At 40.0% G+C, this 26,424-nt stretch overlaps 1 protein-coding gene and 1 non-coding gene across 4 annotated transcripts; one reads left to right on the top strand and one right to left on the bottom strand.

Annotated features, from left to right (window-relative positions):
* Positions 1-22,419, bottom strand: REST (RE1 silencing transcription factor). Of its 3 annotated transcripts, none has more exons than XM_055341509.1 (4): positions 22,118-22,419; positions 18,664-19,567; positions 12,334-12,417; positions 1-5,718 (listed from the first exon to the last, which is right to left on the bottom strand). In XM_055341509.1, exons 2-4 carry the CDS (start codon positions 19,556-19,558, stop codon positions 3,707-3,709), a joined length of 2,991 nt encoding a protein of 996 aa, XP_055197484.1. In that variant the 5' UTR covers positions 19,559-19,567; positions 22,118-22,419; the 3' UTR covers positions 1-3,706. The 3 variants fall into 3 exon arrangements, with proteins under 3 accessions (XP_055197484.1, XP_055197499.1, XP_055197492.1); XM_055341524.1 differs by lacking the exon at positions 22,118-22,419 and adding an exon at positions 21,353-21,496; XM_055341517.1 differs by lacking the exon at positions 22,118-22,419 and adding an exon at positions 21,328-21,496.
* Positions 22,420-26,043: 3,624 nt separating this feature from the next.
* LOC129520753 (U5 spliceosomal RNA) lies at positions 26,044-26,158 on the top strand. Its single transcript, XR_008666661.1, has one exon. It is a non-coding gene; the product is annotated as a U5 spliceosomal RNA (small nuclear RNA).
* Positions 26,159-26,424: the final 266 nt, after the last annotated feature.

A 26,424-nucleotide genomic window follows, 5' to 3' on the forward strand; every position in this document is an offset into this window, starting at 1 on the left:
TGCTTTTTAAAACTTTATTTCAACATAACTATGCTTACAGAAATACACTCATATTGGTTAATAGAATGCAATTTAAGTTTAACTTATTCTACACAATTTGGACCAAAAACTTGGTACATGGTTTAAGCTTTAAAAAAAAAAAAAAAACAAAAGGATTTGCAATCTGGTTTTTCATCTATTACAAATGTATATAAAAGATCCTCCCATCAAATGCTGCTAAAGCAGGCAGCAAGAACCTTGAGAAGTTAACCTTTGGTTTGTCTCGGAAAAATAACACGTATTGCACTGTAAAAGTTTATAAAATTGGTGCAACAAAACATTGTTGTAATGTTTCAATGCCAGTTTACAAAGATCAATTAACTAATGGATGTTGAAAAGGGTGGGGAGAGCCTATGTACAAAGTGAAAATGTAAAAGCTATCTGATTTAGTTAAAATTGCATGTAGATTGCAAGTCTACACAAACCAAGATTCATATAATTTCACGAATCTGAAATAACACTATCAGCTCAGTTCATCTGCTGAGGTCAACAAGGAAACTGCACACTAGCGGTTTTTCTGGTTTATGCAAAAAAGAAAATTTTCTTCCCTAGCTTTTCAGTCCAGAACTGATATTATACTACAGGCAAGGTATTCCTTCCATTGTCAACATTCATAGGGTGACATGTGATGAGGTCTACTTGGGTTTAAATTTATTTGCATTAGCACTTATATGCAAAATAGTCCCCAAAGTTAAAGACCACATGACTTTAGAAGTGACTCTAAAAAATAAAATGGCCCTTCTTGGAAGACTAGAACAAAACATCCAGCCATAGTTATAAGAAGCCTTATCAGAAAAGTAGCCCCTTATGAATTACACCTCAATAAAAAAAAAAAGTAGCCCCCAAAGAAGCAGCTCTGAAAAGAGGAAAAAATATAACTTAAGATATCTTGAAGAGCAATGTGAATATAGATAGGTTCAGAAGAGATACATTTTCATAAGACTACCTAGGATTAGGCTTATAATGTATTCTAGTATTTCAAGTTTATCTCTAGTTACTAAACATCAATTTACAAATAACATATTCACTTTTTATTCCTTTAACAAAAGGGAAAATTCTAGTTTCAATTCTATCCAGTGGAGGGGAAACTGAGAAAACAAAGATTCAAACAGTTCCATGCAAATATCACATTTTTCAAATGGAAGAACTCCCTACTAAACCAGAAGTTCATATTACTAATATATTTTTCATTGAAACAATTTTTAACAAGTACAAATACATGGCATTAAGGTTCAGAACCTAATATAGGCCTGACAATCAAGTCCTTGTTTTCTGGAAGAAAGGCCTCAAGTCCCACTCAATTTCCAGTAACAATGTTTTCACAGATCAATTTAATAAAGGGGTTTTAATTTCCTTCATATTTTTGTTTTTTAGCATTCTAGTCTTAAAAACTAGATAAGAAAATTAGTCCAATTCCCCAGACATCTAATTTTTCTCTTTTGTAGGATGAAAGAATCCACAAAATCTCTTCCCCAAACTGATTCCCAATCTCCAATCTGTACTTAACATGAGTCTTTTCATATAGAATGTAAAAGGTAACTTACATAAAATGTACCCATGAACATTAAAACTAGTTGTTAGAAAGATTTAACTAGCTTTATAATTTAAGTTTTAAAACATAAATATTTGCAGCTTGATCTTCTGTTGACAATGATTGTCGGAGCCGTGAATTCACCTAGAATTCAACATCATTTATAATTCCCATTCATGCACACAAAACACACACCATTAACACACAACTTACTCCTCGTGTCTTGAGAGAATCTTCTCTTCTTTAAATCTTTGGCCTCCCAGTCAATCCCAAGTTCAAATGTCTTTTAACTCAAACTTCACTCTCAGATATTTAACAAGTTTCCAACCACACTTCATCAATGCTTTTCCTATTCTTTTCATGTTGCATTGCCAAACTCTGAAGCCTGCCTCAAAGAGATCACCAGATAAAAGAAAATAAATGAAATATAAAGTGGTTATTTCAGAATAGAACATGGGAGGATCAGAATTGTTCAAGATTCCCTACTGGGATCATACTTTGACTGCAATGAATTAACTGCTATCAGCAAGAAAAATCCTGCTGGATTCTTTCAGTCTTTGGCAACTGGCCAAAGAACCTACCAAGAAAGTTTAGAAGTACACTCTTTCTTAATACAAAGTGCCCCCACAGGAACACCAGGATAGCTGCAATTCATCTGAGGCCTCACCTGTAGAAAGAGGCTGTCACAGGGACAGCCAGGACACCCACTAGTTTGTGGAGATCCCTGAGAAAGTATGATTTTAGAAATCTGGACTGTACTTGAGTTTCACCTGCCTTTTTCATTGTATTCATAGGAAGTAAGTAGCAGCTGGTCTACCAGCACTCATACTACTACCTCTCTCAACCTAGATTTTCTGTGTAATTGCTATGGCTTTGGAATCTCACAACCGATATTCTGTATAACTTAAAGGAGTAATTATGTCTCCTAATTCCAGGTTTGCAGTTTCCAAATATCACTTACAGTTCTTTATTCAGCTGAGTAGCCATATGGACACCAACCATCTATGCAGAAAGGTTTTCCTCAAAGATATGACTTAACACTGCACATTTAGGAAGTAGTTCTACTAAAACAAGCCAAAAATTTTTACCATGGTTGGTATCTGAGATAAAAATCTGTCTAATATAGAGTCTAGTGGTTTATTGTAAAGGTCAAAATGAGAGCTGTGAATTCACTACATCCATTTAAAATAAATAACTTATGTGAAATACAGATTCTGGCATAGATATAAGATGTGAAATTCAAAATCAATGGATTGAACCTGCATGTTTCATTTGCTCACAAATTTGCACACACTAATATTCTGCAAAAAAGACAATTGCAGCAAAGGAAAAAGAAAACTGCCCTTTTGCAAACAAGACTAAAAGCATCCCTCGAAAGAGGACAAAATAAACATGCATATATATGTATAAAGTGTTACTGTTCAACACGAATACTATTTCTAGAAAAAAATTGAACTGCATAGGTTAAAAAAAAAAAACAACAATGTGCAACATCTTAAGCCATTAAAGCACCAAAAAAAAAAAAAAAAACTTGAAAGAAAAAAAAACACACCAAAATCATTGTTTTTATGACGATTAACATACACAAATAAGAAATATTGATCAAAACTCAGTAAGTAAATACCTGGACTGATACAATGTCCACTGTTGGGAGAATTTTTCTTCAATTTAAATGTCTCTTCTCATCTCTAAAAAAATTTTAAAGTGCTAACTTTATATAAAGCAGGCAAATTCAAGTAATTTGCTATTTAAGTATGCCAATTTTTATAGAACTAAACAAAGAACTAAGAAAAAACTAAAGTGAAACAAGAAGATAGACATGGCAAGAAAAGTGACAAGTTACAGCCAGACAAAGCAACAGAATGCTACAATACCACCTTGGCCTTCTCATTTCAATTAAATGTATAAACTAACAGATTTAGGTATCTGCTGGTTTAGTACACTAACTTCCTTGGATTTGCTAAAATTTATCCATCAATAGATACAGAGTCCTAAGGAAAAGAGTGCCACTTAAAAATCAACATTGGACACTAATTAAAGCAATTTAAAAAAACAAAAGGTTGTCTACAACTATAAATGAATATTAAATGTAATAGATCGCATAAACTAAGAACTGAAGCCTTATCCTAAGATTAATTACTCCTGCCCTTTAGCTGCTTTTTCAAGGAAGTATACGTTAACCAAATGACGATTGAGGTGCTTGCTGTAATCTTTTTCCTTTCTAAAAGAGCGATCACAGAAGATACATACAAAATCTCCCTCTCCCACTTTGACTGCTAAGGCCTCCTTTGCATTTTTCCTGCTGGTTTCTTGTGGAACTGGCCGGGCCCCATTCAATCCAGAGTCATCACTACCCTCTGACATGTTGTCACTTAGATCACTTCCATCATGACTGTGGATGCCTTCATCTTCATCCATTTCCTGAGACTCATTTACTGCCATGGTGACAGGAGGTGATGTCACAGCAGTTTTAGACACTGCTTCATGGTTTTCTATTGGTAGGGGATGCAGCACTGGTGAAACAGGTTCTTCAACTGCTGGGCCTTTGCCAGGGGGATTCTCTGTTTTGTTCTCATCAGTATCCATTTCCATTTCACAAAGCACAGTGTCAGCCTGACACTTAGCATCTAAAATTTCACCCTCTGGTATAGTCAAGTTTTGTTCAGAGGATGAAATATTGGCAGATTCCTTAATAGCAGCAAGACCAGCTAGACCTTTCTCTGCCTCTTCTACTTCTACTTTTTGAAGAGGGGCTTCTTTACTTCCTTCGTTTTCAGTGAATAATTTTTGGTCTTTTGACTCCTCTTCTTTTGAGTTTTCCTTTGGTGGTGGCAGTGGTGGTGGTGGCGGTGGTGGTGGTAAGTGATCCTGTGCACTTGCACTTTCCTTTAGAAGCTGGCTATCTTTAACAGGCACTAAGCCCACTTCAATAAGGACTTGTTCCTTCCGTGCCATTTCACTCTGTATGTTGGACTTTTCCTTTTTATCTCTTCGAGGAGACTTTTTGGGACTTGGTTCCACATGAAGAGAAGGCTCTGTGGGAGGAGGCTCCATCTGAACAACTTCCATCTGAACAGGGCCCATGGGAGGAGGTGGCTCCGTCTGAGAAGACCCTATCTGAGCAGACTCCACTGGGGGAGGCGGCTCCATTTGACCAACATCCATCTGAGTAGACTCTAGGGCAGGGGGCGGCTCCATCTGAGCAGGCCCCCTGGGAGGAGAAGTCTCCAACTGAGCAGGCCCCCTGGGAGAAGGCTCCAATTGAGCATTCCCCTTGGGAGGAGAAGGCTCCATCAGAGCAGGCCCCTTCTGAGCAGGCCCCTTCTGAGCAGCCTCTTTCTGAGCAGGCTTGCTGCTTTTTTTACTTGACTTATTTTTCAGACTTTTCTTCTTTGTACTTTTTTTCACGCAGGTATTTTGCTTTTTATTCTCCTCTACTTTGCTATCACCTTTTGGCACTTCCTGACTATTTTTGGATTTGCTTTCTGCCTTCTTTTTCTTTTTTGTCACAGGTTCCTCATCATTTACAGGGTCTTTTAAGGAATGGGCTTCAGCTTCCATCCTCCTTTTGCTTTTCTTGGTTTTACCGGTAGCTTCTGAATTATTTCCTGTATGCACATCCATTTCTTTAGTTTCCATTGCTGATTTGCGAGTTCTAGTAGTCACTTGGGTGGAAGCATTACTACAAGACTTTTTCTCTTTTGAAACATTATCTTTTTTCTCCACTTTTACAGACCTCTCATTCTTCTTTCCAGCCACATCCCCCTTTACTTTTGTCTGTTCTGTCTCTGTTTTTTCATTGGTAATATTGTTATCAGGCAGGTCAGCCTCTCGCTTTTTGGTTTTCTTTAGTTTCACTTTTGAGACATCCATTGTTTTATTAGGACAAGTTGGATGCTTAGACTTGAAATGATACTGCAAATTACACTTCTTAGAAGCTGCATAGTCGCATACAGGGCAATTGAACTGCCGTGGATTAACATGTAGCTCTACGTGTTTTTTGAAATTACTTCTATCTGCTGTTTTGTAGTCACAATGTGGACAGTTGAGAGGTTTAGGCCCATTATGAACCTGTCTTGCATGGCGGGTTACTTCATGTTGATTAGAGGCCACATAACTGCACTGATCACATTTAAATGGCTTCTCACCTGAAGGTAAATAAGAGATGTTAGAGAGAACATAGGTTAAGAAATGAACTCACGCTTCTATTAAAATATAAGGAATTGGATGTTAAAACATACACACAACACAAACTATTCATTGAAAAGACTGTATCATGCACTTTACATTTACCATATTTATTTGTAGATCTTTTCTCTACCCCTTGACATGGATTCTCATACCAAATGGAGGAACAATTACCTCATTTAACCAACATCTTCTAAAAAGTTCGTCAAGCTAGAACTCTCAAACACTGTATAAGAGAAGAATGATTCATCAAGAAGTACACAACAATTATTGGCAAAGTTGGTTGGGCTGTGGGTGTGAATTTTGGGGCAAGGGCACTCAAAGAGGAAAGAGAATTTTTTTTTTGAGAAAAGATTAATTTTAAATGTTCTACATTTAGTTAAAACAAATATATAATGGAATAGAATAGAATATATAATTCCCATACATTTTTTTTTAATTCCCATACATTTTTTAAGATAAATCTTGAGACTTCAAAAGGAGTACCTTATACTCCAGGCTACATTCTCAGACCTTAGATGTAGAAGTTGTAAAACAAAGTTTTTTGCCTCAAGGAGCAAAAGGCCTTTTCTTTAAATTTAACCATTTTATTCATCCCAGCAAGAGTAAAGTTTCATTCAGCAAACTCTTCCAGATGCCAGAATTGCTATTTTAAGGCAAAAATATAATCAAAACAGAAACCTTTTGATTTTTCCCTACCTTCTTCTAACATATGGGCAAAGAAATTAAATCAATGAGAAACAGCATACAAATAGATATGGTATGTAAAATAATCGAACAAAGTCATGATCACAGATCACAGGTACATACAAAACCAAAACCACCCCCACCCCCAAATTAAAGGTATAAGATTAACACATTCTACCTGAATACATACCCATCTAGATCACACTCTAGTAAATATTACCAAATGGTATCCATACCCCACTGGTCCAATGGAATGCATAGTAGAAAAATGGAAATTGACATTTATGAAAATTCATCTCTCAAACATTCTCAAATTTATATCAAATCTATTTTTTTTTTCACAAAGTAAATTTCTCAGACATTGGGTAAAACCATGGTAAGCTTTACATGATTTGAAAATGTCTGATGATAAAATAATCGCAGAAACAAAAACTTACCAGGTATATCAGAGTGGTTATGTAGCTAACTGGACAACTCTTTCCCATGTTAGACTACTAATAGATTCATAAATAGAGGTTTCTACAACATGCTGCATTACTCTATATTTGGCTCTATCTTGTCCTCTCCAATGAATGACCTCAGTGGGGACAATCGTTTGCATAACATATATAGACATAGAATGGGGGAAAATAGGTGGCATAATGGTTAAAACCTTTTCTAAAATGAGACAATTTGGGGGATCAAATATGGGCTCTTCTCCAACTCACTGTGAAATCTTGAGCAAAGTACTGAAAACTGTAAGGCTCAATTTCTTCATCTGTAAAATACTCTTTCTTAAGAGTTGTGAGCTATAATTTATTCTACATAAAGCATTTAGGATGAACAGAGAGCCAAGCAATTCATATACATTCCCTATACATCATCACTTTTGGGACTGGTACTTTTAGAATAGGTTAATAAAATGCAAGATTCATGGGTTTTTCCTGCCTGTCCATTTAAACCTTACCTCTGAGTAAACAAATGGCTGATGAATTTTCTCTCTTTAGGAAAATATTTATGCTAATAAAAGAATTATAATGGAGTATCACCATTGTATAACTCCTAACAAATGAGGATATTTACATAGCAAGCATCAAAATGCAAGCTTCCAAAAAAAAAAAAAAAAATGCAAGCCTCCACCTATGAAATGGTCAGAGAATGTGAGTTCATAAAAACCTATTTAAATTTTGATGGCAGGGGATCCCTGGGTGGCGCAGCGGTTTGGCGCCTGCCTTTGGCCCAGGGCGCGATCCTGGAGACCCGGGATCGAATCCCACGTCAGGCTCCCGGTGTATGGAGCCTGCTTCTCCCTCTGCCTGTGTCTCTGCCTCTCTCTCTCTCACTGTGTGCCTATCATAAATAAATAAAACAAAAAAAAATTAAATTTTGATGGCAAAATTTACTTGCTCCATTCATTCTCCCCCTCAATTTTATTTTCTTGCCATTAAATATTACTTGTATTAGGAGATCTAGTCATCAAAACTGTATGTTATTAGCGCCTAGTTGAATATATATATATTTTTTTTGCCTTGTATCAATGATTTTAACTTAATTCTTTTCCAATTCTAGTAATATTTATCTATATTTTTAATCTTTAAAATGTGTCAGATATCTATTTTCTTCTTCCCAAAGTAACTTAAAGGTACATTACAAATTCAAAAGGCAAAACTTTTTATACAATTTGTATGTTCTTATCAAGAATCCAAAAAGAAAAGGGAACTTTTTATAAAGAACAGGGCATACAATTGATTACTACTTAGCAATAAGAACAAAGTTCTGATAAAGCAGCATGGGATGAATGTCAAAAACATCTTATAGAACAATGTTGGAATAGTCTTTCTTGCTAGAAATCAGTATCAGTTGGGGGGGAAGTACTGATTGGAAAGGGCAAGGACAGAACTTTTCTGAGGGTGTAAGATTTCTTCCTCTGGGGGGCAGTCAAACAGGAGAAATCCCGTGAAGTAACTACACTTCAGATGCATGTCTGCATTTTCATGTGTTAATGAACCTCAACAGAATACTGTTTAAAATTTTATTCTACATACCTGCAACTAATATAACATTGCATATTAACTATACTTCAGTAAAAAATGTTTACTGACAAAAAGCCCAAACTGCATAGTAAGTTGAATTTGACATGGCATACTAAAATGGGAATAAAATAAAATAGCAAAGACCCAGGAAAAAACATATTCTGGAATTCATGAAGACTTTAAAACCATAACGCCTTTCAATTTCAATAACGCCGCCATAATAATTATGAAATCCTTGGTTAAAGGAAAATAAACTTATTGTTGAATAAAATATTTTTACATCTTAAAAAGAGTAATAAATGGAGATAGAACTTGGCAAGTTGTTGATCTCCTTTAACAAAAGCATCCAACAAAACAAAACAAAACCAAAACACAAAAGCATCCAGGCAAACCAAATTCAAAGTAAAAAAAAAAAAAAAAAAAAAGTTACTAAAAAAAAAAAGCATCCATTACACTCATTATGGAAAAATACTCAAAATGAATTCCTATGCTAGCAGAATTCAAATGGTAGTATCTCCATTGAGAATAGGAAAGGGAGAGCAGAGCTGTGGATAATGTCAGTGTAGATTCTAGGACTAGCCAAGTGAAGGATACTTTAATACCATTAGGTAGAAACACCAATAAAACAGAGAATAAGACCAGATATGTCAGATTGGTTTAGTGTGTCAATTTTTCACCTCATCAACATTCTGATCCCTTCCTAATTTGGCCTAAAAAGACTCATTTTATGGATGAAACTGCTCCAAGTAAACAACCAGTGTTATAAGCTGTCAATTAAGCTAAAATGTATCAACTCCATAGAGCCTAATCTTTTACAAAAATAAGAGACTAATAATAAGCACATACTTTTTCTTCTCTAAAACACACTCACATGAACAAGAACCAACCAACCCATGGGGACCCTAAAAGACTCCAGACCACAGAGAAGGCACCCAAGAGATTCACTCCATGCAAGACTCCATGCAGTCTTTAAAAAGGGCTACCTATCTAATTTGACCTAACTTAGCCTCACTTTTTATAATTGCACACTCATACACAAAACAAACTAACCATGTTTGTTTCCTGTCTGCCACTCAAACTATTGGCATCCAATAAAACAGATCCCCGCTCTCTCCGTACGCTGTGGTTCCAATGTCATTATGCTATAGTCTCTTGAGCCATTTTCTGAGCCATAATGTTCTTTTAACTCTGCTTAACTGAAAATGTGAGGGTAAGGAGTTTAAGGCCAAATCCTAGCTCTTCTGATCTAAAGGAATGACAATTAACCATAGGTAAAACATTTAGCCTCTCTAAATCTAATCCATAAAGTAAGATAAACCATTTAAGGAATACTAAGATTAGAGATAACAAATCCCAATTTCTCAGTACCTGACATACATACAATAAATAGTAGCTACTATTAGGGTGCCTGGCTGGCTCAGTAGATAGAGCATGTGACTCTTGATCGTGGGGTTAAGTTTGAGATCCACACTGGGTGTAAAGATTACTTAGAAAAATAAAATCCTTATTTTTTAAAAAATATTTTATGTGACAGAGAGACAGCACGCACAAGCAGTAGGAGCAGCAGACACAGGGAAAGGAAGAAGCAGGCTCCCCGCTTGGCAGGAAGCCTGATGTAGGTCTCCATCCCTGGACCCTGGGATCATGACCCGAGCCGAAGGCAGACATTTAACCAACTGAGCCACCCAGGGACCCAAAATAAAATCTTTAAAAAGAAAATAGTAGCTACTACTCATTAAGAAATTTTTAAAATACTTGGTACTGTAACAGCCAACTACTGAATATCATCTTTTTAATACAGCAAAGAGATTCAAAAGACAACAGCTAGCAAACACAATTTTTTTTTTTAAGCAAACACAAAATTATTCAGGCAGAAGTTACTGACTGGTGTAAAACACCACAGACACTTATACAGTGACAAAAATACTATCTATTCAATGAAAAAGATACAAGAATGTCATCATTCTAATCCAGTAACCCAACAACAGTACTAGTGAGCCAACCAGATAGTACTTTCAAATGAGACACATGAAGTAGAATCCAAGCATTCCAATTTAATTTCCAGTGTACAAGTAATACAAGGTCACAGGGAAAGAGGAAAAACCAAATGACACCATGAGAAAGCAAGTAAGACAAATCTAGAAAGGAGGACACTCTACAGAAAAAATGGCCACATTTCTTCAATGCCTTAAGTTTCCACATTGGTAAAATGAGGATAATAATAGAACCTATACATTATAGGATAGTTATAAGGACTAAAATTAGTTAACTCACATAAAACTTTTAAACGTTTCATTTAAGGGCTAAAGCACAACTATCAATAGAACATGATGCCTACCCTCAACAAAACTTGAGACAGCATCCAAATTACCCTCAGAAAAATGAAACCAGGAAGTACCCCTAAGCAATAAATTCAGGTTTCTGGTTAAGTGACTCAATTCAATAGCTTAGGAGATTTAGAAAGAACATTCAAAGTATATTAACATGACAAGAATGTAGGGTGAAGAAAAGCTAGTAAGCATATTATGTGACCCCTTTATAGTGCTCAAATCACAACCTGTACTATAATCAAATGTTACTTAATTATTGACTTAAAATTGCAATATCCAATAGAAATAAAATACAATATATGTAATTTTAAATTTTCAGTAGTCACTTTACAAAGGTAAAATTAAATTTTACTACTCATTTAACTCAATATAACCAATGTTATGTCAATATGTAACCAATATTCAAAAAAATTTTTTAGGTTTTATTTAAGAACTCTAGACCCAATGTGGGGCTCAAACTCACAACCCCGAGATCAAGTCACATGCTCCTCCAACTGAGCCAGCCAGGTGCCCCAAAGTAGATATTTTATGTGTTTTTATTTATACTGTTTGAGTTCTACTATGAATTTGATACATTTCAATTCAAACTAGCTACATTTCACAAGTTCAATAACCACATGAGGCTAGTGGCTACCCAAGCAAACTGCACAAATTTCAGGCAATTAATTATTAACTTAAAGGAGGTTAAGTCTACAACAGACTTCGGTTATCACCAAAATTTTGGCATAGTTTGAAAGTATTCTGACCAGTTGTGGTGGTTCACCAAGGGTCAATTATAGCCAAAATGAATTATCCTTTAAAGACCACCTATGCAAAAAATAAAAAAAAGGACACCTATGCTAATATTTACTTTTTAACTCTGCCATCTATCTACCTTGATAATGGGGGCCAATTCTGGTTGGTGATCACCATTATTATTTCAGTCACCAGAATGGACAAATCTTCCACTGCATTTATAGTCCTGCATTTTATCTATTATATGTTAATAAATTGAGATCCTAGAATTACCCATTATTCTTTAAAGTCTGGCTTTTGTAAATTATTCCACAGAAGCCCTATCAGCTCTCAAAAGAGGACAAATTCACACTTTAGGACCTGAGAAATTAAGAAGGAATCCCTATAACTGGAAATCACATACTATGAAACTTGGTGTTATACTGTGTTGGGTGTAGGGGAGAGGGGGAAAAGGTAGGGGTTGTTCAAAAGTATGAACCAGCATTGGTCTACAATAGCACTTCCAGTTTTATTAATCATGGAATTTGAAGATCTGGTGAAAATTATGGACCCTTCAGCCAGAAACCGTGCATGCATGCATTTACATTCAGTTTCAAGAGTTCCACGTATGGATTCCTTGTTAAGAACCTACATTTAAATACAACACTGATTTTTTAACTCTAATTTCTAAATTATATTAAAAATAAATTATAAATTGATTTTTAAAATAAATAAATCATAAATAATGACCCAGTTCCAGGTCTAGAAGAACTTCCTTATAATGAGGTATTGAATACTAAAAATCATAGAAGGGTTTCCATTTCTTACCAACCTGAATGAGTACGCATATGTCTAGTTAGATGAGTCTTCTGAGAACTTGAGTAAGGACAAAGCTCACATTTGTATGGGCGTTCCCCTGCAAGAATATAATTATTAGGGTTTAAACATAAAATAAGGGAAATACAATTCTAACAATATACACAATGTTCAACACTGAGCATTTTTTTTTATAAGGATTCTTTTTTCCTATTCCTGGCAAAATGGTCAATTTTTTATCATGTATTAGACACATAAATGATTTAACTCAGAATTCACATTACCTACATTTCAGCTTTGCTGACAAAAAAGATCACTGGCTTTCTGAATTCTCAGCCCTCTTAATTTTCCCAGAATGCTACATACTATTACATTAAATATTAAGAACTGAATACTTATCTTGATAAGATATCAAGTAGCATCTTTTTCTTTAAATTAGAATTACCCTTAGGAAAAAAAAATCTACCCAAATTTTCTCCTGCTGTGACTTGGGAGTATTTTTTTTTTTATTCTTGTGAAAAATAAACCTATCATTTGAAATTGTTAGCTTAAAGCAAGAACACTTGAGTGGGGATAATTAAGCTAAAAATTTTATGAAAGGTAGATAAACCTTTCATAAATTAGATCAGTGTTAAAGCAAATCATGCTCATAAAGCCATAGAACTGATAGCAACTGCAGATGAGAAGACCGTGATTTCAGTACTAAACAATTTAAGACTTAATGGCAGGAAACGTTTATTTTTGGGATATGGGTTGTCAACCACAAAACAGGTTTTTCCAAAACCTTGACAATTAAAAAAAAAAAAAGGTCGACAATTTGTAATTTGTTTTCATCTAGTCTTTGGCCACAAGATAATAATTACAACCTTGGGCAAGTTTCCTCAGTAAAAGTAAAAGCGCCTTTATTTCCTAGAATTGTGAGAATTTAAATTTAAGGTAATACAGAGCATTTGACATTGTGCCTGGCACATAAAGCCCTCAATAAACACCAGTTATTATTTTGTCTATATGGTAAAACTTCCAGTAATAAATATGTCTAATAAAATGGACAAGGAAAAGACAAAAAAGTGAAAAGAGGAAGAATATGATAAGGAGTAGGAAATGTGTTCCTAGTAGCTGTACAGCTGTTACTAGCTGGTAGCTACAGATTAGCGATATAGGTCATACCAAAAGAATTCCTAACTTCAACCTCCAAGAATTTAGCTTAAAAAATGTTGCATGTGTTCCTATAAGGATATATAAATGACAGATAAGCACATGAAAAGATTCACAGTATCTTTACCCATGATGGAAATGCAAAACAAAACCATAATGAGATGAAGGCTTCACACCCATGAGGATGGCTATAATCAAAATGACAGATGTTAACAAGTATTGGTTAGGATATGGAAAAATTGGAAGTCATACAATGTGAGGCTGTAAAATAGTGCAGCCACTTTGGAAAACAGTTTAGCAGTTCCTCAAATGACTAAACATAGTTACCATATGGTCTAGCAATTCCACTACTAGGGATAAACAGTTGACCCTTGAACAACAGGAGTTTGAACTGTTTGAACTATATGGACCTCCACATAAAGATGCCTTTTTCCAATAAATACACTACATACAGTACTGTACATTTCTCTTTCCATGGCGTTTTTTTCTTTTTAAAAAAAACATTTATCTATTGGGGCGCCTGGGTGGCTGAGTCAAATAAGCATCTGCCTTTGGCTCAGGTCATGAGCCAAAGGGTTCTGGGATTGAGCCCTGCATCTAGCTCCCTGCTCAGCGGACCCTGCTTCTGCCTCACTCTCTCTCAAATAAATAATTTTTAAAAGTTATTTATTTGAGAGAGATAGAGTGAGGGGCGGAGCAGAAGAAGAGAATGCCAAGCAGACTCCCCACTGAGCAGAGCCTGAGGCCCTGAAATCAGGATCTCAGCCCAAATCAAGAGTCAGATGCTTCATCACCGACTGAGCCACCCAGGAGCCCCCTCATGGATTTTCTTCATAACATTTTCTTTTTTCTAGCTTACCTTATTTTAAGAATACAATATACAATACATACAAATACATACAACATACAAAGTATGTTAATCAACTATGTTATTGGTAAGGTTTCTCTAGTCAACAGTAGGCTACTAGTGGTTAAGTTCTGGGGGAGTCAAAAGGTTATGTGCTCATTTTCGACTGCCCCTAATCTCTGCATTATTCAAGGGTCAACTGTATATTCCCAAGAAAAATAAACGTATGTCCACACAAAAACTTGTATATGAATGTTCATAGCAGAATTATTCACAATAGCCAAAAAATGGAACCAATCCAAATACTGTGATTTATTAAATAAACAAAATGTGGTCTATCCCTACAAAAGATTATTTGGCAACAAAAGGAAAACAAGTACTGTATACAGGACATGGATAAACCTTGAAGACATTATGCTAAGTGAAAGAAGGCAGTCACAAAGGACCATATATTATTGTTATGACTCTATTTATATGAACTGTCTAGAACAAGCCAATCCACAGTGAACTAACTGTATGGTATGTAAAACCTATCTCAATTAAGCAGTTACAGAAAGAAATGGAAGGAAAACTAAATACCATTATAGATTAACATAAAGGATAAACTAAGGATAATTTATATTTAAATTCTTTATAACAGAAAAAAATAAAAAAAATCTTTATAACAGAATAGATTGCTTCTATCTGCAATTCTACAAAATGAGCATAGACACTTCAGAAAACTTAAGTGATTTTTCAGTCACACATAGAGGCAAAAATGTCATCTTTCAAGTAGAACTTGTGAACTGGTTAAATATCAAACCCACAAAATTAAAAATCTTTGGACTCAAAACTCAAATGAAAATAATCCTCAGCCCACACCATGATAATTACCCATAAAAAGAGAACTGAACTTTGACTCTTGGTTATATATGACCTTGGACACATCACTTCAGGGTTTCTTCTCAGTAAACATGGGCTATTGTAACTTACCTTATGTTCCTCAATAGATTGTTCTGCAAATTTGCATAGAAGTACCCAACACTGGGCACTAAAGAACAGAAGAGACCCATTAAGTGAATCTGAAACTAGGGTACTTAAATGAGAAGTGATTCTATCATTTCTTATCTCTACTCTTCAGCATTAAATAAATTCATTTTTCCATAAACACAATTTTCAGAACCATGCATTTAACATCAGAAATACTCAGAATTCAGATAATCAAAATATTATCCTCCTGATGTAGTATACACTACCAAATGGTTTTAAAATGCCTACCAAAAATTTCAAAATTACAAAGATTAACATTAGGAAGAAAAAAAAATATTTTCAAAAAAGTATTAAGATCACTCAAGTTTAACACTAAAATGTGGGGGGAAACACACACACGCATACATAAATGTGAAATGAGATACATACGAACACTGTTAGCTTACTGTGAAAATACCAACCTTAAATTAATGGCAAGAAAAACTTAAGGACATAAAATATACCCATTAAAAAGTAGTCAACTAAACTTCAATTACATTAAACCACTGTACAAAAGAATTTTTAAATGCCAAGAGTTTGTTGTTGTTTTGCTGTTGTCCTTTTTTTTTTTTCCTTGAAGTATTATTTATTTTAGAGAGAGTATTCTACTTGAACCCACAGAAAGAGGTAGGGGCAGAGGAAGGAGAGAAGCTAACTCTCCAAGCATGGAGGACGACTCTGGGATTTTATCCCAGAACTCTGAGATCATGACCTAGCCTAAAGCAAGAGTCAGAGGTTTAACGACTGAGCCAGCCAGGCATCCCAAGAGTTCTTTAAAATTAAAAAAAAAAAAAAAAAAAAAAAAAAACACTTTACATTAAAAAAAAGAAAAAAAATTAGAAATACACATAAAATACTAAAAAGTTTTTCAGTACTCTCCATTTCCTTTTTGGTTCTAAAAATATTCTTAAATTGACAAATTTAGATTTACTGTTGAAAACATTTTTAGCTTTTTGGGGGAATATGAATTACTCAAAATACGAACTGTCAAAAATCAAAATGTATTAGACAAAAGCACTGGGGTGCTGATAATATTCTCTATATTGACTTGCATGGTGGTTATGAGTACATATATTTGTAAAAGTCATCGATTACACTTCGATTAAAACAATTCATAAAATGTACAGATCAAAGTCATGCTCTGGCTATTCCTTGAAAGCTGTACAAATCACAGCCAATCTAAATTAAGCCCCAAGGTTTTCAAAAACCTGTTAAATAAATAAGAAGTATATTATGGCTGAAGTATATACAGTAGCTGGGATTTATTTTAAGATATTGTATATAAGGTTAGTCTGTTTAATTCAAACTATTAAGTGATTAATGGGGTAGAATTTCCAAATAACTTTCATTTCCTATGCCCCGTAATTTTGTAATGTTTGAACTTCTTGACTTTTGAAATTAAAATGGTCTCAAAGCATGGAGAAACTTACAGGTTACAACAAATTCCAAAGGATCTACACATTTTTTTTTACTTGACTAGATTTTAAAGCTTTAAATACAGGAACCATCTCTTAGAGGCTTAGAAATCTTGCTTCAGACATTTTTTTTTTTTTTTTTTTTTTTTTAGTTTGAGAGAGAGAAAACACAGGGGTGAGGGGAAGTGCCACAAGCAGACTCCACCCAAGTGGGGCTTGATTCCACTGCCAAAGATTGTGACCTGAGCTGAAATCACGAGTCAAGTACTCAACCAACTGAAGCCACCCAGGTGCCCTCTTTCTTGTAATAAGTTCATCTGCAAGTTTTATTAAATCCATCACTTCAGTAAGCACAATGGAATCCCCTCCCCACTGTACCCTACTTTACCTGTGGGGTTCAGCCCTACTAAGTGATGACTCTTGCAAAAGTGACTTGATGCAAACAGCATCCCCACAACCCCTTTTCACTTCTGATCCAGAGTACTGTACTAGATTACCCTATCCATTTTGTTCAGACCACTACTCAGTCCTCAAAGGTACCAATTCTTAGCAGAAAAAAATATAAGAAAATTAACTACCATTAAGTTGCAAACATTTCCTTTAAAAATGAGATTCCTTGGGGTGCCTGGCTGGCTCAGTCAGTGGGGCATGCAAGTCTTGACCTCAGGGTCTTGAGTTCTAGTCCCACAATGGGTCGAGTGCTTATTTTTTAAAATGAATTATTAAGGGGTATTGAGGAGAAATGGGGTGCAAACACTAATAGCATTTTGTGTGCGTGTGTGTTGAAGATGTCCTAAAAACTGATTGTGGTCATAGTTACACAACTTTTGTGAATATACAAAAACCAGTGAATTTTAACTTTAAATGGATGAATTCTGTGGTAGCGGACTGTATCTCAATAAAGCAAATAGTTATCCACCCCACCCCCCCAAAAAAAACCCAAACTGCTAAATGTGATAAAATATCAGTAACTATTAAATACAGGTAATGGACATACATGTTGCTATTTGAGATGTTTGAAATTTTTAACATTGTTCCATTTTTTTCATAGAGTACACTTACAAATGAGAAAGGTCCTCTTCCGTGCCTGAGTTCAAACATGCTGAATGGCATTGGTTTTGGCCTGAAAAATAGCTTCATTTTCCACCTGTGTGTTTGCTTTCTCAGGAAAATGACTGCAAGTGTGGCAATCCCACCAATCTTTTATTTTTTTTTTAAAGATTTTATTTATTTATTCAGGAGAGACACACAGAGAGAGGTAGAGACACAGGCAGAGGGAGAAGCAGGCTCCACGCAGGGAGCCCGATGTGGGACTCGATTCCAGGTACCCAGGATCACACCGCGGGCTGCAGGCGGCGCTAAACCGCTGTGCCACCGGGCTGCCCCCCACCAATCTTTTAAAAACTACTTCTCACATTCCTACGTTTGGGAGACAAGTTGTTCCACTTAGGAACTCAATACCCAGACAAGTTTTCTAAAAAGTTTAAGGCTTCTGTGAAATGGCTCTATGCAAGGGTTAATCGCTGAGTTTTCCTTCCTGTCTAAATCCTCGATTTCTTTGGGAAACTACATTGCGTCTTCGATGTATTCACTATCAACCAAATACATCTTAGAAGAAAAAAAAAGTCTAATTTGGCTAAATGATCTATCCCAACTTGTCAGAATATGAATTTTAACAAGAACATTGATAATATTTCTCTTGGCCATTCTTTGAAGCAAGTCTTCTTCATGCACTCTCCAATCCCATATTGTTATTACCACCATGGAGAGAAACTGAAGCACAAAGGGGTTAAATCACTTATCCAAGGTCACAAAGACAGCAAAAAGAACCAGAATCCCCCATCTTTAGTACTACTTTAAACTGCCTACTGAATTAACGATCAGAAGAGAACTGAACTTAAGGACTACAAGGTACTCTTACCTGTATGAGTTCGAACATGTTGAACATAATTATTTTTTCTGTCTGAAAAATAGTTGCATTTTCCACATGTGTATACTTTCCTTGGAAAATGGTTTCTCAAGTGTTTCCTCCAGTGATACTCGCTGATTGTGGTGTATGTGCAAATGATGCACTTGTAGACTCGCTCATTATCCCCAGCTCTGGTGTGGTGTTTCAGGTGAGCGGTATAGTGATCATATCGATTGGTATTGTAGCCGCAGCGGTCACAGCGAATGGGGCCCTTGGAGAAATCTCCCTCCTCTGCAGTGGAAGACCCAGATTCTCTGGCTTTTGCTTGCTTCTCTGCACTTTCTTCCACAAAAAACTTCTTGGCACTATGAACTCTGATGTGATGCACAAACTGTTCTTCTGATTCCGCTTCATACTGGCATGGCTTACAGCGAAAAGGTTTGCTCTTCAAGTTCTTGCATTTGTCCTCTGCTCCAGGTGTTTCAGGAGGAAGATCTTTATTTGAGTTGTAAATTTCTGGGGCAGCTGATACCTCAAACACAGGCTGTGGTTCTACAACACTGAGCTCCAAACTTTCCAGTTCCATGTTTTCCAGTCCACTGGGTTCACCTTTTATTTCAGGAGACTCCTCAAGCCCTTCTCCGTCACTATCTGAAAAGTTGTTATCTCCAACAGGCATCAATTCTGCCATCTGTCTTTCTTCACCAACCAGGTAATCACAGCAGCTGCCATTTACTTCCCCAGTTAAGGCCACATTTGCCAACATGATAAGCTGGGGCGCCGCCAGTTCAGCTTTGGAGAGGTCATGCAAGTCATACATGTCGTTAGGCAAGGCCATGCCAATGTTGCCACTGCCTGTGAACAGCCCTCCTCCTCCAGAAGACTGCCCCATTACCTGGGTGGCCATGACTGTATTCTGAATTCAAAATAAGACAAAAAAAAAAAAAAAAAAGAAAGAGAAAGAAAGGAAGAAAAAAAGAAAGAAAGAGAAAAAACACAAAAGTACCAGTTTAAATACAACATCCAAAATGTTGCTGTAATTCCTCATAACTAAAAACAAGTTCTCCAATGTAATCTTTAAATTCAATATATGCTGTTAACTGCTAAAATTAAGGCTTTGATACATTTTTGTACATTTTGTACTTCCAAATTTTCTTTATTGCAGTCGCCAAAAAAACTTCTACTATCCCTACGAAAATTTCTATCAATTGTTGGACGTAACTCATGCATCAACTAGGCCTACGCCTGGCATGCCTTCCCTCAAGCAGTTTTAAATCTTTCTCGTGAAAAAAAAAATTTAAGGAACTTCATTTTTCATGTTAGTTAAAGTCATTTTTAAATTCAATACGTGAAGAGTAAACTTGCTGTCCTCCCAACTGGCCCCCTTCAGCAGTTTACTGGTCGGAAAGTGGAGAAATCCAATAACCATACTGTGCATTTAAGTACAGACACGTCTGGAAAGTAGAAGCCTGTATTAATTGGTCAAGTGAATTGAATTTCGTATGAACTCAAGTAACTCCAGAAGAATAAACTGAGAAAAAGTACCCCTCGGTTTATTTATTTATTTTCTTAATGACTCGACCTTTTTAAAGGGAGGCAAAAAAAAAAAAAAGAAAAGAAAGAAAAAGAAAAAAAGCGAACCTTTCTTCCTGTAAAAAAAAAAAAAAAAAAAGGAAGCTCCATGCATTCAAAACTTCACTAATGAATATAAAGAAACTTTCAAACCCGCTAGTAATCGTACAGCTCGACCCGACGACCGGCAACTTTCTTGCATTGTGCTGGACTTGGCCTACTTGCTTGGGGGAAGCCATTACAAGATCACCTTCTTGAAAACATGCTGGGCTTTTAAAGTCGCCTTAAACGACGTTACTTTCCCATCTACAGGGTGCTATTCTCAAACTGAGCGCTGTCTTGCAAGTTAGAAGAAGAAGAAGAAAAAAAAAAAGCAAGCAAAGTTATGCTGCAAGCCCTCAAAAAAAAAAAAAAATTAAGAAAGAAAAGAAAAGAATGCAATCAAACCCCCAAAGACGAAAAGCAGTCGGTTTTCACCCAGGTGCATAAACACAGGCCGAGCGGGGTCTGCGAGGTCCCGGGGCTGGGGCCGAATGCCATCACAGGACGCAAACCAGGGCCCCGGCGGTCCCAGGGCTGAGCAGCCCGGGCTCCTCGCAGTTGGCCCGATCGTCGACTTTAATTGCACCCCCCCCCCTCCGCCCCAGCCCTAACTACGGTCCCTAAAGGAATTTTCACGCTGGTCGGGGAGGCCGCCTGAGCAGAGCCCGAAAGCCCAACGTGCTGCACGGATTCCTCCGTGCGGCCGCCACCAGCGCCTGCCTCGGCGGCGGCATTCCTCGCTCCAATAGGCATTCGGCCATTTTCTCAAAATACCAAACACAAAGCAGCTCTTTGCAAAACTCGGGCGCTCTCGCTTCCTCCCGGCCGGGCGCGCTCACTGCACGCGCTCCCACCCCGGCTCGCGGGACTCGCCCCGACCCTCGTCCCGGAGCCCTTTCCCCGGGTCCCCCCCCCCCACGCCGAGCGGGGCCGGCGGGGCAAGCCCGGGGCGCCGTTGGGCCAGACCCGGGCCTCCCCGCTGGCCGCCGCCGCCGCCGCCGCCGCCGCCGCCCCCTCCCCGGCCCCGCGGGCCCGAGTCCGGGAAGGGGAAGGCAAAGTTACCGCGTCGCCGGCGCCCCGGGCTCACCCTCCGCGGCGGGCCCGGGAGGCTCCGCGGGCGCCCTCCGGAGGCGTCGGGCCCCAAGCGCCGGAGGGGCCCCCACGCGCGCCCCGGAAGTCTGAGAACTCACTCCCCCACGGCGCCCCGCGGGCCGCGCGCCCCGGTCCCGCCAGCTCGCGCGCGGAGGCGGCCGGGCGCGGGGGGCGGCGGCGGCGGCGGCGGCGGCGGCGGGGCGGCCCAGGAGCAGAAATCGCTGTCCAGCCCCATTGGCGGAGCCGCCCGGGCCGCGGGGCTGACTCAACCCGCCCGGCCGCACTCAACGGCGCCTTCCGGCGCAAGGGAGAGGCCGCGGAGGGAGGGGGCCGGCGGGGCCGGCGGGGCCGACAGGGCCGCGGGCCGGCGAGGGGCTGCGGCGGGACCTGGGGGCCGGGGGCGCGGGGAGGCAGCTCCGGGGCCGGGGCCGGGGCCGCAGGCGGCGCGGCTCCTCGGGACCCCGCTCCGAGGGCGCCCGGGCCCGCGACTGGGGAGGGGGTCCTGGCTCCACGCCGCTCCCCGGGGACGCCCCCGGCCCAGCCCCCGGGCCGCGCCGGTGTAACCCGATCCCGCCCGGCCGCCCGCCCCCGCCCCGCGCCGCGGCCGCCGCCGGAGCCACAGTATCTGCAAATCAGCCCTGGACAGCGCCTCGCTCCGCGTCCTTCCGCGCCCTCCCCCTGCCGCCGCCGCCGCCGCCGCCGCCGCCGCCGCCCGGCCCTCCCCCACCCGGCCGAGCCCCCGGCCCTGCGCCGCGCTTACCGGCCTTCCCCGGCGAGGAGGCGCGGGCGACCCGCCGTCGCCGCTCCCTCGCCGACTACTTTCCTTTGTTGCTGGAGTTTCGGGGGGAGGGGAGGGGGAGGATGGAAAAGTTGGGCGCTGGGGACGTCGAGGCCCGCGAAGGCCCAGGAGTGGGGCTCGCAGAGAGCGCTCAGACCGCCGGCTCTCGCCCCGCCGTCCCGGCCGCCGCCGCCGCCGCCGCCGCCGCCGCCGGGGTCTGTGGCCCGGGGCCTCGGCGGCGCTCGCTCTGCTGCTGCGCCGCGAGCTCGCGGGAGCCGCACATTCCAGCACAGGAGGCTGCGCCGCGCACCCAGCCCGCGCCGCCGCCGCCGCCGCCGCCGCCGCCGCCGCCGCCGCCCGCGGGACACGCCCCCTCCACCGCCCGCGCGCGCCCGCGGGACACGCCCACCCCGCCGCCCGCGCGCGTGGCCGCAGGGCGCGCCCCGCCCCTTGGCGCAGGGGGTTGCGCCGGGCCCGGCCGCCGTGGGCGCGCCGGGGGGGAGCCGCACCTAATCCGCGCGGCCCCTCGCTCTGCCCTTGGGTGCCACCGGCGGCGAGCCTCGCTCCCTTTCTCGATTTCTTTCATAAACAAACAACAGAAAAGTTGCCCCCTAGCCCCGGCGCGCGAGGATGAGAATAGAGCTGCTAAAAGGAAAAATCTGCAGGCTCTGGCCGTTCTCTCTACAACCATTGTCACCCGCCTTTCAAGTCTAAAGCGCTCGAAAAATGCCCTTTGGAAGCTCTTGAAATCTCCACCCGTGGCCACCCTTTAGCTCATTAAGGTTCCTTAAGCTCACGCGGTCAAAAAAAAAAAAAAAATGCATCCCAAATCTGAAACAATAAGCGGGGGAAAGGCACGCAGCTCTTGAGTTGCGAGAAGAAACTGTCCCGGGAAGGTCGTGGACTCAAAACACTACTGAGGGGACAAGTCCATAGACGTGGCAGGTAGCAGGCCCTTCCTGCGCGTTCAAGACACGGTTTCAGGGGCGCAGTGACCGTGTGGGAGAGCAAGCCTGGCTTCCCCGTTTCTAAGCTGGGGTAACCATGCACAATAGCTGGTGCATAGCAATAAGCTTTTAAAAGAGAGAGACCGTAGTCTCATGTACCCCTAACCTCCTTTTTTTAAATTTTTTTTATTTATTTTTTTTTTAAATGATAGTCACAGAGAGAAGAAGAGAGAGAGAGAGAGGCAGAAGTAGTCTCCATGCACCGGGAGCCCAATATGGGATTCAATCCCGGGTCTCCAGGATCGTGCCCTGGGCCAAAGGCAGGCGCCAAACCGCTGCGCCACCCAGGGATCCCCTAACCTCCTGTTTACACCAGAAACGCCTTCTTAGTCTGCCTTTGATAGCTAAATCATGCCCATCCTCCAAAATTTAATGGCTTCCTTAAACTCCTTAGTTTAGCATTCAAGGCCCCGACCAACCTCACCTAGATAACTTGGACCGTCACTAGTATTAAAATACCGGTAGCAGGGGCACCTGGGTGGTTCAGTGGTTGAGCCGCTGCCTTCAGCTCAGGTCCTGATCGCAGGGTCTTGGGATGAGTCCCCCATCCGGGTCCCTGGAGGGAGCCTGCTTCTCCCTCTGCCTGTGTCTCTGCCTCTCTCTCTCTCTCTCTCTCTCTCTCTCTCTCTCTCTGTGTGTGTCTCTCATGAACAAATAAATAAAATCTTTAAAAAAATAAAATAAGAGGTAGCAGCAAGTGCTGTGGGGGTTCAGAGTAGGGAGATGGCCCCTAGTTAAGAGAACCTAGAAACTTCTCACAGTACATGATTATCCAATCTGGCCTTAGAGAATTAGGAGAATTTCAACAGGTGGAAAGTAAGGGAGGGAACAATCTACACAGTGAAAACAGCAAACTCAAAAACCCATCAACTGAGACCGAACTCCTCCTCCAGCTCTCCCAGTTTTTCTGTCAAGTTCCTTCACGTTTCTCTTAAGACCCAGCTTCCACACTCCTCACTTTCCTAGTCTACACCCTAGTAGGACCCTTGTTTCCCTATATTAGGACAGTAAATGATTAATTAATGCAGGATAGACTAGAGGCCCTAAGGGTTCAGTTACTTAATACCACATGCAAGCACTCCCCTATGAATCAAATTTGAGAAGTATTCATTTTCATTGAACCCAAAAGAGAAAGATATGCAGAAAGGAGGAAAGGAGAGAGACAGAAGAGAGGGAGAGAGGGAAGGAAAGGAGGAAAGAAGGGAAGAAGAAAGGAAAGGGAGAAAGAAAACTTTTAGTCTGCTATAAACTTGTCTATCTTTTCCTTTTTAAAATTTTTTTTCCTTTTTTCTCCTTTTTTAACTTAAACCTAATTCAAGTTGCATGGCTTTTTTAGATGTTGTAGCCCAGAAAATAATTCTGGCCTCTTTCATAGCCCTCAAAGACATACAGTGTTTTCCCTTTTTTATGTCCAAAAAGGCAAAAATGAATCATCTCTTTTTAAACTAACTAGATAAATGTCCTTCATTTCCTCAGTCTGACTGCTGGAAATGTTTTATTAATTGCAAATTTACTCCCACATATTGTGATGCAAAAAGAAGAATGACAAATTGGCAGCTGCATTCATTTAAAATTAGCAGAGGCTCTTGTTCAAGAGATGGCATATTCAGAGTGACCCAAATTATCATGACATGAAGGCCACAGGTCAAATTCAAGGCCAAGTTACAAATCAATAGAAAATTTCCTTCAGAGGAAGCTGGTGCTATGAACTTGAATTCTTAATTGTTTGTCAAGAGACTGTATAATTTGCTGCATCCAAAATTTAAGATCTGCAAGATAGGTCTTTGAAACGTGAATAAGTTCTGGTTTTCTTATTTTGAGAATATGGATTCTTTCCTATATATTTAATTGATCAGTTTTTTTTATTTTAATTATCGTATGTTCTTAATAAGATTTCCTCTGGAGATTTATTTCAAAAGTTTGGTAGAATGTTTTTGTGCTTCCGTGTGCTTTTTATTTTATTTTTTTTTAATTTTTATTTATTTATGATAGTCACACACAGAGAAAGAGGCAGAGACACAGGCAGAGGGAGAAGCAGGCTCCATGCACCGGGATCCTGACGTGGGATCCGATCCCGGGTCTCCAGGATCGTGCCCTGGGCCAAAGGCAGGCGCTAAACCGCTGTGCCACCCAGGGATCCCCGTGTGCTTTTTATTCTTAACCATGTTTCATTTTGTTTTCTCTAGAAAAGAGTTTAGTTTGACTGAACTCACATTAATGTTTCACTGAAGTTCAACTACTTGCTTTACATGTTACATAACTCAAGGTTTGTGAATGAAAACTGGGGTACATCTCCATTCTGATGTCGAAAGCTTTTGCTTCCTCTCTTGCTGTCACCAGCCAAATGGAAGACATCAGTGCGTCAAGGACTAATGTTTTGGGTGTTTCTCCCACTTTCTCTGCATTTTCAGTAGTATCTGCCACTGTTCTCCTCTCCAGGAATCTTCCCCCCAAAGCAATTGATCCTGCAGGGCCTGAGCTCTGGCCCTAAACTTTGTGCTCTGTGAGTTAGCACAGTTTCACTTCGCATTTAGATCACAGTGATTTTAAAAGACAACTTAAAAAATACTCCTTTGTGGTGCACCTGGGTGGCTTAGTCGTTGAGTCTCTACCTTTGGCTCAGGTCGTGATCCCAGGGTCCTGGAATCAAGTCCTGCATCAGGCTCCTTGCAGGGAACCTGTTCTCCCTCTATGTCTCTCCCTCTCACTGTGTCTCTCATGAATAAATAAATAAAATCTTAAAAAAAAAAAGATTCAAACCCAGGCCATTTGATTCCAGGTACTCTGTTTAGATAGATAGATAGATAGATAGATAGATAGATAGATAGATAGATAGATAGCTTTGCTTTTCTATAACCTTATTCTGAAATTTTCAGTGAGAATAAAAAAAGAGTGCACTGGATACTCTGGTTTCTCTTCAGATCATATAAATGTTTTGCCTTTTACTAAAGATTTCCATGGAGAGGAACAACTTTGAGTCTTAAGTAGATTTTTTGGGTCCTTGTTTCAGTAAAGTTTACAAAGAAAAAAAAAAGAGAAAGAAAGAAAAGAAGGAAAAGAGTGAGTGAACACTGGCCAGATAGGCCAGAGAACTGTTTCTCCTTCCCTCTGTCATTTTAAGAAATCACTTCTCGTAGCACCTGGGTAATTTAGTTGGTTAGGGGGTTAAGTCTCTTCCTTGGGCTCAGGTCATGATCCCAGGATCCTGGGATGGAGCCCCAGCTCTCTGCAGGCTTCTGGCTCAACAGGGAGTCTGCTTCTCTCTCTTCATGCTCTCACCCT

This window comes from Nyctereutes procyonoides, unplaced genomic scaffold, assembly GCF_905146905.1.
Source record: "Nyctereutes procyonoides isolate TBG_1078 unplaced genomic scaffold, NYPRO_anot_genome, whole genome shotgun sequence".
In the NCBI taxonomy this organism is placed as follows: Eukaryota; Metazoa; Chordata; class Mammalia; order Carnivora; family Canidae; genus Nyctereutes; species Nyctereutes procyonoides.